The sequence below is a fragment of the Sparus aurata genome, chromosome 7 (assembly GCF_900880675.1).
Source record: "Sparus aurata chromosome 7, fSpaAur1.1, whole genome shotgun sequence".
Taxonomy (NCBI): domain Eukaryota; kingdom Metazoa; phylum Chordata; class Actinopteri; order Spariformes; family Sparidae; genus Sparus; species Sparus aurata.
Genome location: NC_044193.1, coordinates 1,780,236 through 1,792,217, shown reverse-complemented (window position 1 = coordinate 1,792,217; position 11,982 = coordinate 1,780,236). Strand labels below are relative to the sequence as shown.

Here is an 11,982-nt window from a genome sequence, read left to right as displayed (position 1 = left end):
GTTAAACTGTTTCGTTACTTGTCTGTTTAATTGTTTTTTCGTTTCGTTTCGTTTTCTTTCCGCTTATCCGTGAGGGTCGCGGGATGTTGCCGCTTTTTCCCCCTAAGGGGTTGCGGGGCTAACTGGGGCCAAATCCAGTTTTACTCTATGGGCGTAGGCCAGGGTTCAATTGTTTAATTGTGTTTACTGTTAATGTTTCTGACTTTGCTGTGCTATAGAGCCCGAGACAACACAGGGAGTTTTATTTTGAAAACTGACCGGTGCATTCCCTGTCTGGCTCGATCAGGCCTGAGGTCAACTTCCATCAAAAATAGACCTGACTGGTATTCTCCGTGGAGCAGAGTGGAGAGCAGCTTCACAGACGCTGCTGAGATGTGCGGTAGTGAAGCCAGTGGAAACACAGGCATCGTCTACAACGGCCACAATGAGCCCCGGCAACGTTATTATGGCTGTAAGGCCCGTAAGGCCCGTAAGGCCCGGTGGAAACTGGAGGTTACTGTCCACTGAGGCTTTCCATTAATTAGATACATGAGCTAAATGCACTTGTAGACATTTTTCATGTGGAACAAACTGTAACTGCATGACTGTGAGCTGACCAAACATTCAATACAACACAGCGTATGCTTTTTGTTACACACATGACATTAACACACTGGAGTGAGTGTGTATGGAAACAGGAAGCTGTTTTCAGTGTGTGTTTTACCCGGTGGGGAACACAGGAGCGTTCTCCTGCTGTCCTGGAGCATCGACATGCAGGACTGAGAAGTGCTGCGTCACTTCCTGCATGTCCTCGTAGTTAAACAGGCTGTTGAAGCAAGACTTATCTACACACACACACACACACACACACACACACACACACACACACACACACAAAAAATGATGCTTTAAGTCCTTGTTCCTTATATCTATTTTGTCTGTACGTGTACTGTATGGTAACTGTGAATGTGTGTGCATCATGTTTGTTTACTCACGATTGAGTCCGATGTCATGGTAGGTGAGGATTGTGGGTCGGTTGCCCTTAGCAACTCCCCTCATGGTAACGTGCAGCACACCATGGGCTGTCTCCACATCGTGCTCCTGAGCAACACATCAAACGACAAATTAACATCCTCCTGTCAGCAACAAACACCACAACAGGATGTGAACACATCCAGCATATTTCATTCTGTTCACTTCTCCAACCCAGCCTCCATCTTAACACAATTACCGTAAAACATCATCCTGATATCACAGAGAGTCTGTGAAACCCGAGAACACGGAACCAAATCTGACACATCACATTCATTTTGTCGGAAATCATCAGCCGAGTGGAAGCTGATGCTTCATCACCTTCATGCTTGTTTGTATTTCCAACAAGCAGATGAATGTGCACGAGAGAACAGCACATCCACCGTGCACATGAATGCACCAATTAATAATTTTGGGACACGGTTCAGCTGGATCTGTTTAGGAATCAGAATGTGGAATTATATGATTTTATGACAAACAGTAGTTCTGTCACCAATCAGAGGCTGTGTGGAAACTACACGGTGGGGCCTGAGACCACCAGCTGAGATGATTCTATCCTGCATTTGTTTTGGATATAATAAATATAAATATGTGGGGGTTTTTTAAATCACAAATGACACAAAGCTTCTCGTTTGGTTTTCTTGGTCTTTAGGTGCCCCCATAAACCCTGAGTGGTGTTGAGGTCCGGTGACTGGAGGACGGTCCAGGACAGTCAGGACTCGTGGGTCTCTCTGGTCTGAGGTGTGTCTGGGCTCATTATCCTGCTGCAGGATGAATCCTTCTCCACACAGATCAAACCAGAGGGTGGAGCAAGTCTCTGAAGGATGGAGTGGTGCTTCTCCTCCGTCAGGGTGGAGTCTGAAAACATCTTCCAGCACCGTGTTTCACTGTGGTGTCATTCTCTCTGCTGTCCGTCTCCTCACACACTCCCTTCTGTTACTGACACTAATCCATCGCTGGGATTCATCAGTAAAGACTTCTGAGTCCACCTCAAGTGTTTGTCCTGGTTTCCCTCCTGAGAAGTGGTTTAGAAACCGCTGCTCGTCCTCTGAGACGCTACAGGACAGACTGCTGATTGATTCTTTAGTACATTTTGTGATTTTTCGTGAACAACGTTTGATGTATTGACCTTCTGATGGTGTGGTCACTTTGGCTATGCCTGATCGTGCTGTGGATACAAATGATCCAGTTTCCGTAACGCGCTGCTGTAAAACCTGATGCTGAGAAAGCCCCTCTTCACTTGGATTTTCAATGTTTTCAATGGTCTCAGATTTTTGGACCCCAGTGTGCATATTTATGTTGTTACAGGCAGAAACATGGACTGACAGATGAATGCCTTCAAAAAGGGCCGAGGTGTTGTTAGATAATCTCATTAATGAAACACCTGACACATTCTATTGTGCACACACACAGTCTGTCACCAAACTCCATACCTGTGGATGATTGTCTTCATTTCTAATCTACTGTATGAGTTTTAAGCTGCTGGCTGTAAGAACCACAGAACATTTAGAACTGATCGGCTAACTATTCCCAAACCAGGACTTCATATTTAATTCATGCTGCTCACTGAAGAAGCCTCCCAGATGAGCGGAGAGCGCTGACACTTCATCATCTCTGAGAACATTATTAAATTACTTATTTGTACAGTGAGTCTTGTGCACTGTCCTTTGTTTTGTCCTTCTCTTCCTTAAAGAAGCACTACGTAGTCTGGGTTAGAAATTTTAATCAGAGGAGAAATAAATCTTCACTGACATATTTGATGACTGAATAAACTGAATAAACAAACTTTTCTCAAAGGACAACACAATTTCATACCGTTTTACTTGCTTCAAACTTTTAAAGAGCAACTAAACCCCTCAGTTTTGGATGACGTGCTCTAAACTGGAAATTCAAAAAATGCCTTGATGATGGGCGGGTCTCCAGGAGTATTCTCCGATTCCTCACTCCCCCCTAACCGTCACCACACTACACTACCTACTCAATAATTACTATGCGTCTCTATTGGCAATTCTCTCAATCCAACCTACTCGCCACAGATTCCAGATCAGCAGGTGCTAGTTTTTCTAGGAGGGGGCGGAGCTAACCGTGGTGGACCGTGACGAAAGCTGCCTCCAAAACGTCATCTGCCTCCATCTCAGCCAATAGGAAAATTCGATTGTAATAACCGGGTTTCAACCCATAGAGGGCAGTCACACTTACATTTTTACTACAAAATACGCCAAATTGAAATACTTCGACTAAAATGTCAAGAGTTGGACCAGAATCACTCAGCAACACTACTTCATACCCAAATACATTGGTTTTCAGCAGAAAAAAGTGGTTTGGGGGTTTAGTTGCTCTTTAAGGACCGTGTTTCTCTCTGAGGACTGTTTGCATTCCAAACTACATAGTGCACCTTTAAAATATCATTAATAAACATTTACATGAATTTAATCAGATTTTTAACCAAATCTCTTCTTCTTCATCATAAGATCTTCTGTTTGCTTTTCCTGTTATTAAGTTGTGCTGATTTTCTCATTTGACCTTTTGTATCTTTCTCTGTATGTTAATGGAACGTGTAATGAATAAAACGGTTCTGGTTGTTGTCACTTCATCATACAACTGCAACAGAACACATGCAGGTCAGCAGGTACGGCACTTTTCTGTCTGTCAGCTAACAGCAAGTTGAGCAGGCTAACTCTACCTAATTGGCTAAAAGGCTGACTCCTGGAAGCTAGTAGCTGGCAAAGCGTGACTCAGCAGAGCAGGCTAACGAACGGCTAACTGGCTAACTCACCACCCCAACTCCTAAAGAACAGGAGATCTGATGCAAATCCAGAATGTCAGACATCCTGACAGAGGAGGAGGACGAGGGAGAGTTTTGAGAGGAAGAGAGAAGACAGATAGATTCATCAACAGAGCAGGAAAGAGTTAATATTAAAGAGAAGAGACAGACAAAAGAACGAGACGGAGGACAGCAGGGCCGTCGTCCTTCAGCCGGTGATTAGATCAATAATCTCTGCAGTCATTGGCTACGAGCAGGAAGGTCTTAAGTTCTAATCAGCCAATCACTTGTTGCCCTTTGTCCAGCCTTTATCCTTCCCTCCTTCCCCTCCTCTCTTTATCCTCCTCTCTTCTGCTCGTTCCATCAGTCTCACAACCAATTATAACAAAAAATTAGAATGACTAATTACAGCTGAGTCATTTGAGATTTGCATGCTGCGTTTTAATTAAATGTTTTCCCCCTCACAGTTCAGACTGCCTGATATGTGATAGTGACAATTAACAGCACTGGAATTAGTTTCCATACGTACATTAGACACACAGGGGATGATTGACAAATATACATCAGGCAGAAACGTATAACTCATTCATTTCTTTTTGAAGCGCAAAGAGGACTTTTAATTTATGGTTTTCCTGACATCCAGACAGATTATCAGCACTCTTTTCACCACTGCTTATAAGATAGTGACAAGAAAAGACATTATCTGTAGAGCGCTGTGATCATTTACTGCTACTGCAAACCAAACATTTTCTACAGCTGCAGCTTCACCTTAAAACATTTAACTGGTGAAACACAAGTCGACTTTTATTTTGAAGTAGTCCAGTCACAGGAAATGCAATGTGTTCAGATAGTACTGTTTTAGTTCATCAAAAATGTGTCTACAGAGTAATACAGTGGTGATTTTCAGCATTTGTTGACAGCAGACCAGTTTTAAACATCTCTGAAAGCAGTTTTATTCATTCTGTAAGTGTAATGGAACAAGATGGAACTGTTTTTTGAGAAGCCTTCTGAGAAAAAGCTCCAAACATCATGTGTGGAAATCTAAACTCTGCTGCTGAATGACCTGGTGTTTTTCAGTTGCCAGGATGATGTGAGGAGCACGCAGGGAGGCAGAGCTGCTCCTCTGCGCTCTCATTTAAAATAGCTCTGATCAGAGGCATTGATGCAAACTGACATGCTGTACTGACGTCAGTTTCACGAGTCCTGCTGATCGATGTGTGTGTGTGTGTGGAGCTGACGGTCAAACAGCTTACGTCAGTTTTCCTCACACATCTCATTAACATGATTGTTTGAGTCATTGGTCTCTATGTTTCCTAACCTTTAACAACATATTTATCTGCAGCCTTTATAACAAGCTGCTCTGAGGATTTACCAAAAAGCAAACATGTATTGTGAAGATCAATAAATGATTATAATGTCAACTGAATCAGCTTCTGATGGAACTCGTCTTGTGGTCAGAAAAATGCAAGTCACCCACACAAATATTACTTGAGTAATGTTTCTGATATTAAGTGTTCTGAAGTGTTAAAGTACAAGAAAGGCATACATATATTTACATGTATGTATAAAACGTATAATATGTATATAGGATGATCAGATCTGATATTCAGAATTATTTTGATTATCTGAAACTGTCTTTGTTTCTTACGACAGATTATTTTAAAGCACTACTTTGACTCGTTACTTTACAGATTACATGCTGCATGTTCTGTAAAGTAACGAGCAACTTTAGTTATCAAATAAATGTAGAGGAGAAAATAGTTTAATATTTGCCTCCTAAATCAACTGAGGTCGAAGTATAAGGTAGCACTCAAGTAAAGTACAAGTACCTCAAAACTGTCCTTGTACAGACAGAACTCAGGTACAATCCATCAACGCTGCTGGTTAGCTCGTGAATTTCCTAATAATTTATCTGTTTAAGTTTTCTTTGTATTAATAACCTGAATCTGCAGCAAATCATGTAACTTAAGTTAGCAAATAAATGGAAATGCTTAGATAAAGTACAAGAGCTTAGTTACTTTCCATGACTGAAGTGTTTGCTGTTACGTAGTTATGACACGTCACACTATTGTGACTATTAGGATCTGAAAAATGTTGTATCATATTCACATTTATAGAAAAAGACAGGATATCAAAATATGTAACAGTGAAAATGGAGACTACAATTCTGATCCTTCCTCTGATTAAGTTACAGCACTTCAAAGGAGAAGAAAAGGTTTGTCGGTTGTGAAGGTCTGATGTGTTGGTGCTGAACTCACCTGACAGTCAAAGTCTTGGAGATTTCTCCCATTCTGAAGAGACAGAGAAATTATTTAATCATCATTGTTATGAAATGATTTCATCCAGAACTTAAAGTATCCAGGATATAATTAAACTTTTATCTAAGGCTGCCCCTAAATAGTCGACCAAGCACTGGTCGACCAAAAACTCATTAGCCAAACAAAATTTCATTGGTCGATTGGTTGCAGGAAAAAAACCAAAAACATCTGGAGCTGTGTCTTGTCAAAATTAAGTCAAAATCTATGTGACTGGCGGCTGGCCTGTGTATAAAAGGCTGGAGGGGTTTTAATTTGAAGTGCCAGATACAGGAAGTCGTGACACTCACTCACTGTCAGTTTTTTTATTTTGAACAAGGCAGGTCCCTTCGACATCGCAGTTAGACAGTTAACAATTAATAGCCAACCATGTCGGGAAAGACGTCTAAAATATGGGATCATTTTGAAAAGAAGAAGGATGACCCCAAGAAGGTGACATGCAAACTTTGCAAGAAAAACTTTGCCTATCACTCCTCCACGACGAACATGATGTACCACCTTAAACTGTATGCAAGTAGCCTAGCTACCTGCCCATGGCGGCCTGAACGTTTGAAAGCAGAGATAAATAAATGTTATTATTGTTATATGCTTAAGTATTAGACTATTTTCTGACACATTCAGAATTAGAATCTGAAACAATTTGCCGGTGTCATTAACAGGCGGCAGACTTATAGCGCGTGGCTGTGTCATAATTGTATGTTATTCTGTCCTTAAGGCTAGTATACTTGTGGGAAACATTTTTTATCTATATATATATATATATATATGTATATGCGTCGATTAGTCGACTAATCGCTCTAAATGACGACCACTGGTCGACCAAGAAAATCCTTGGTTGGGGGTAGCCCTACTTTTATCAGCAGGAACTTTTGTTGGATATTCCTCTAGTCATGTGGTAACAGATATGAATGAAAACAACTGAGGATCTGTGTCAAGATGACGCTTTTTAAAATCTGCTCTTTAGGCTGCAGGAAGCTTGACCTGTTTATCAGTATCACATCCAGCTTTGTCAGCAGCATGTGAGCGCAGGCCGTGACTCCAGCTTACTCCACCCCCTCACCTGTCCTGTCAGGAGCGGTTTGATCTCAGTCAGCTGGACGTCGTGAAGCTCCTCCATCATAGGGACGCTTTACTGGCAATCAACCTGACAGCACGCCTTCCAGACAGGCACACGGATTAACAGAGACACATACAAGGAGACAGAAAGACACAGTGTTAGACAGAGTCACTTAGATAATGCTATTAAAACATCACAGGTCAGTATCTGTCTACCTGTCTGGGATTTTGGCTCAGCTAATGTGATGTAACAGATTAAATGTCGACTGGTGTTAAAGGCTTTATTACAGTTAATGATGCATGTAGATATTAAACACAGCTGACATTATTAGTGTCCAGCCCAATGAGATATTGGTTGGCTGATGACATATGCTCGATATGTGCACATATGATAGTTTATTTCTAGATCCTACAAATGTCTTATTAAAAGGAAGTTGTTTTTTCCTACCAGTAGAAAATGTAGGAAGTACAAGTGTTAATATCACCTCTGTATATTTGAAACCATTTCAATACTAATTTTCATTATCAACCTTCCAGTACGAGCTGTGCTTATTTCTCTTTGACACCGCTGTAGTGCCGACATAGTCCCGCCTCCTCCACGAGTAAATAAACTAATACTCTTTTTCCACTGGTCAAAAGTCCCAATTAAACCCGCTAAGATTGGGCTTTTCTCTTGTGCAATGGGAATGTGTGAACTCTGCACTTACATCCGGGTCAATTGACTCTGCAGTAGACACAGGTTTTTATCACCTCGGTGCAGCTCAGCCTAGGTGAACACGCTAAATTTGGATGTATTTCCTGCAGTGTGAGGTGATGACAGGTTATCAACATCCGGTGGTGGTGAATAAATAAGGAGGGAATTTGGAATGCCGTCTATTGTTTCCGGAGCATTTGTGACGTGGATTGTGACCTGAGTGATGTACGACGTAACGCTTCAGATAAAAATCACAGACTTGCCTGCAGGAAGTGGGAATGGGGTCATTTTTTTTTTATCTTAATATTGGGGCAATTTTCCCAGGTAGTTTTAAATAGGATATTGAGTATCGATGTTTTTCAAGGTATTGTATGTGTTACTGCAGCAGCTTCAGTCAGCACCACACAGGATGCGTTCAGGGACAGTACTGTGTGTACATCCTGCATTCTGGCAGTCCTTCAGAGTCCAACACACATTCACTGTAGTGACAAACATACAAACTAAAAAGAAAAGTCTGGCTGTACTGATTCTGTTCCATCAGACACATGTGAACCCAGGTTTGCTTGGAACAACCCCATGTAGATAAGGTGCATGTATAACTTACATATGTTAGCTTTAGGTTGGTTTAAAATCTAAATATTCATGACTAGTTTCCGCTGAGTAGAATCCACAAATTCAGATAAAGATCAGATAAACATGAATTTAACTGCATTAATGGATTTAAAGTTCTGACAATTGCGTTTGCGTTTTTTATTTTAGATATTTAACAACTGTGTGGTATCTGAGAGCAGCCCGGCCACACCGACAACAGATTATCTGAGTCAAAAATAAGATGATATTGTTTTAAACTGTCTCTCTATCTGTCTGTCTTTCTCTGGGTCGCTGCCTGTGAGGTCTGTCAAACTGTGTTATCCAACTGTGTGAATCTAATGGAAACAGCCAGTGATCTCTCATTGGCAGGAGGCCGCCGGGCTGTGTGTGTGTGTGTGTGTGTGTGTGTGTGTGTGTGTGTGTGTGTGTGTGTGTGTGTGTGTGTGTGTGTGTGTGGGCAGACAGGTTGGGTAACAGTGTTTCAGCAGAGTGGTTTGGATGGATGCTGAGCTTCCTGTGGGCTATCTGGCTCCGACCCAAACAGATAACTAACTCTTTGACTGACTGTGAAGCTTCACCAACCAACAACAGACCGGGAGATGTACTGATGGAATGAAATCCAACATCAATTGTGCATAACTGTATTTCATCATCAGTCACAAATTGTATTTTTGCTGTTGTTTACTATTACTGGAGAGTATCTAAGCCACACATCGTTTAGTTACTAATGCAGTGAGTCCAGACAACCAGAAAACTAGAGAGACGGATTCTCAGGGCAGATATTCAACATTTTTTTGATTGTCTTTATCTGTGTTTTATTTCGTTTGACTGCTGTGGTCCAGCACACAACACTATCTGATCATCACAAGTAGTAGCTACTATCAACACTGAATATTATAAATCTGGAAAGTAACTAGCAACTAATGTTATCAAACAAATGTAGTGGAGAGGATATATAAACTAGGAGAATATAGAAACACTCAAGCTAAGCACCTAAAAATTGTAATTTGACAATTGAATAGCTCTGCATGGAAGATGTTAGACTCTTATCTCAGTGATTAGGCCATCACTCATTCATTGATCTTATTTTTTGTTTTATTAACGAGATACATAACAGGCAGAGGATGATCAGAAACATGGACCAGGCATTCACATGCCTCAACATCCAGCTAGTTAATACAGCAAGTCTGAGTGATGTGCAAAAAGAACAATATTGTGAATATTTTGACGGATGTTCCAAATGTGATCAGAGTTTCTGTGGATACGAAAACACTCAGCCATTTTGTGATTTGTATAATATTTTTCATTCATTGCGCTTCCCTAACATAGCAAGAATAAAACAAGAAAGTGTTGTCAGATGTGTAAAATATAACCAGGATACACCAAAAACCTGATGTCAACATGCCTGAGGAACATACAGTTCATCTGCATGCAAGAACCATCATCAACATGTCCAATTATCAGTTCCATATTCATCAATTTTTGTTTTTTGGTGATTTTTCTGTCAGATTGCTGATTGAATAAACACATTTAAAAAAGTGCTAATTTGGCTCTGATGCAGCATCCTCACACTCAATGTCCCGCCTACAACAATGTACGATTAGCAACACACCACAATCAATAGCCTGTAAAAACTGAATGCTCTGAATCTGCAAAGTAACTAGTACCAGATAAATGTTGTGGAGTGGAAGTATAATGTAGCAGTTAAGTGCCTGAAAATTGTACTTAAGAACAGAACTTGAATCATTTTATTCAGGTTTATTTCAGCACTGGTTGTTCGAAATTTTGACACCAACATTTACATTTTTACTGCAAATGAATATCAGTCCCAGATATCAGTTTTCAGTCTCGCTGATCTAATAATTGGTATCAGTATCCAGTGCTGGGGGTGACATCTTACAAAAGCAACACGTTACAAAATTAATACATTACAATTATATATTTATTTTAGTGGTAACAGAGTATTATAACACGTTACCAATAACATTTCAGTAATATATTACTACAATTACGTCACATAACGCCTTACAACCTACGTTACAGACCGCCTGTGTGTGTTTAATACAGTCGAGCCTATAAGTTCTCTGTACGAGCCAGATGATGAAGCCTGATCCAACGAACGCACTTTAATTTACATTATTGAATCACACATCTATTAATGGTCTGTGGACTAAAATAAAAAGGCAGAGAAGAAGAGAGATGTTTGTCTTGTCATGTCATTACAGGCTACATTATCAAAGGATTAGGTCTGTTATGTTTCATATGGCTGAGCCGACAATTAAAGATATTTATTCTTATCTAATAATGCATCAGACTGATCCCCCTTCTGCTCATCACTGAGTCCAAGACCATTTGTTTATTTAAACAGATCTAGGCCTATTAAACACATCTACTTCACTGACCTATATAGGCTATATTGGCATTTTGTTGAGAGTAACTAAAAAGTAGTGTAATAAGTCATATATTACTATACACAGGTAGCAATATTGTAACGTAATATATTACTTTAAAATGAAAGTAAGTTGTAATAAGTAATATATTGCATTTTGAAAGCAAGTTTCCCAATTCTGCTAGTTTCAGCCAATTAAATGCCATATGATGGCAGCTAATATAACCTGGTTTCAAGTCATGTTGACCTGAATATGATCAAAAGTGGGACACGGCTCACATCTGAGGTATTGATCTTCATCTAGATCAAATTGTCAGAAACTGAACAGTACGATTTGAACAGAAACAACAGACGTCATCCTCTTCTCTGGTTAATTGTTCTTCAATTAGAAATGTTTGACATTTCTCAGATTCACGTCATTTATCTGACCGAGCAGATCGACAGTGACGCTGATCGATACTTGAAGCTCTGATCAGAGGTTGGGTTGTGCATGTTGTACCGAGTGTACCGATGCTCCGGTCTCCGCTGTCCGCCCACACACACACACACACACACACACACTGCAGACGAGCTAACGGCTGATGAATATAATTAATGAGTCTAATTAATGAGCCTGGACGCTAACATAAGCCGCAGACAGACAGCTGGGGGCTTAGCAACCGTTACTATGGGAGACCTCGGTAGTGACACACGCGCGCGCACGCACACACACACGAACACACACACACACACACCTGTAACCAAACACACCATCGCCATGGAGCAGAGCCTCACGAGGAAGCGACAAAAACATCGTTTTTCCTCCGAGCTAACTTGGTTCTCTTACTCGTTACCGTTAACACGACCGTTAGCCCGGCAGCACACTTAAACGTTGGCTGGCTAACGAGCTAACCAGCCGTTAACCAGGTTAGTCAGTTAGTTACTGGCAGACGTTAACGAAGCTACGGAGGCGAACGTTAGCTACTCACCGACAGCCGTTAGCTCCGAAGCTAATGGAGTGACCGCTTTAATCCGACTGGTCGGCTGGTTACTGCGGTAACGGCGGAGCAGAGCTGGTCGCGAGCCTCCTCTCGTCAGACTGGACTCGCTGTGAGCTGCACGCGGATGGTTGGGGGGGCGGGGCTACGTCAACGTAAACAACAGGTCGTTGACTGAGCGGCGG

The 11,982-nt window shown here is 41.2% G+C and overlaps 2 protein-coding genes across 3 annotated transcripts in view; both read right to left on the bottom strand.

The window, feature by feature from the left end:
* Positions 1-11,944, bottom strand: part of LOC115584972 (protein NDRG3-like) — a 21,125-nt gene extending 9,181 nt beyond the window's left edge. For both annotated transcript variants that reach the window (XM_030422958.1, XM_030422959.1), the window contains exons 1-5: positions 11,789-11,944; positions 7,151-7,246; positions 6,034-6,066; positions 975-1,080; positions 704-824 (exon numbers count right to left, since the gene is read on the bottom strand). In XM_030422958.1, coding sequence (XP_030278818.1) covers positions 704-824; positions 975-1,080; positions 6,034-6,066; positions 7,151-7,210 — 320 coding nt within the window. In that variant the 5' untranslated portion in view covers positions 7,211-7,246; positions 11,789-11,944. The remainder of the gene's footprint in view (positions 1-703; positions 825-974; positions 1,081-6,033; positions 6,067-7,150; positions 7,247-11,788) is intronic.
* Positions 1-11,982, bottom strand: part of LOC115585697 (uncharacterized) — a 510,933-nt gene that overhangs the window by 400,452 nt on the left and 98,499 nt on the right. The window lies entirely within an intron of this gene.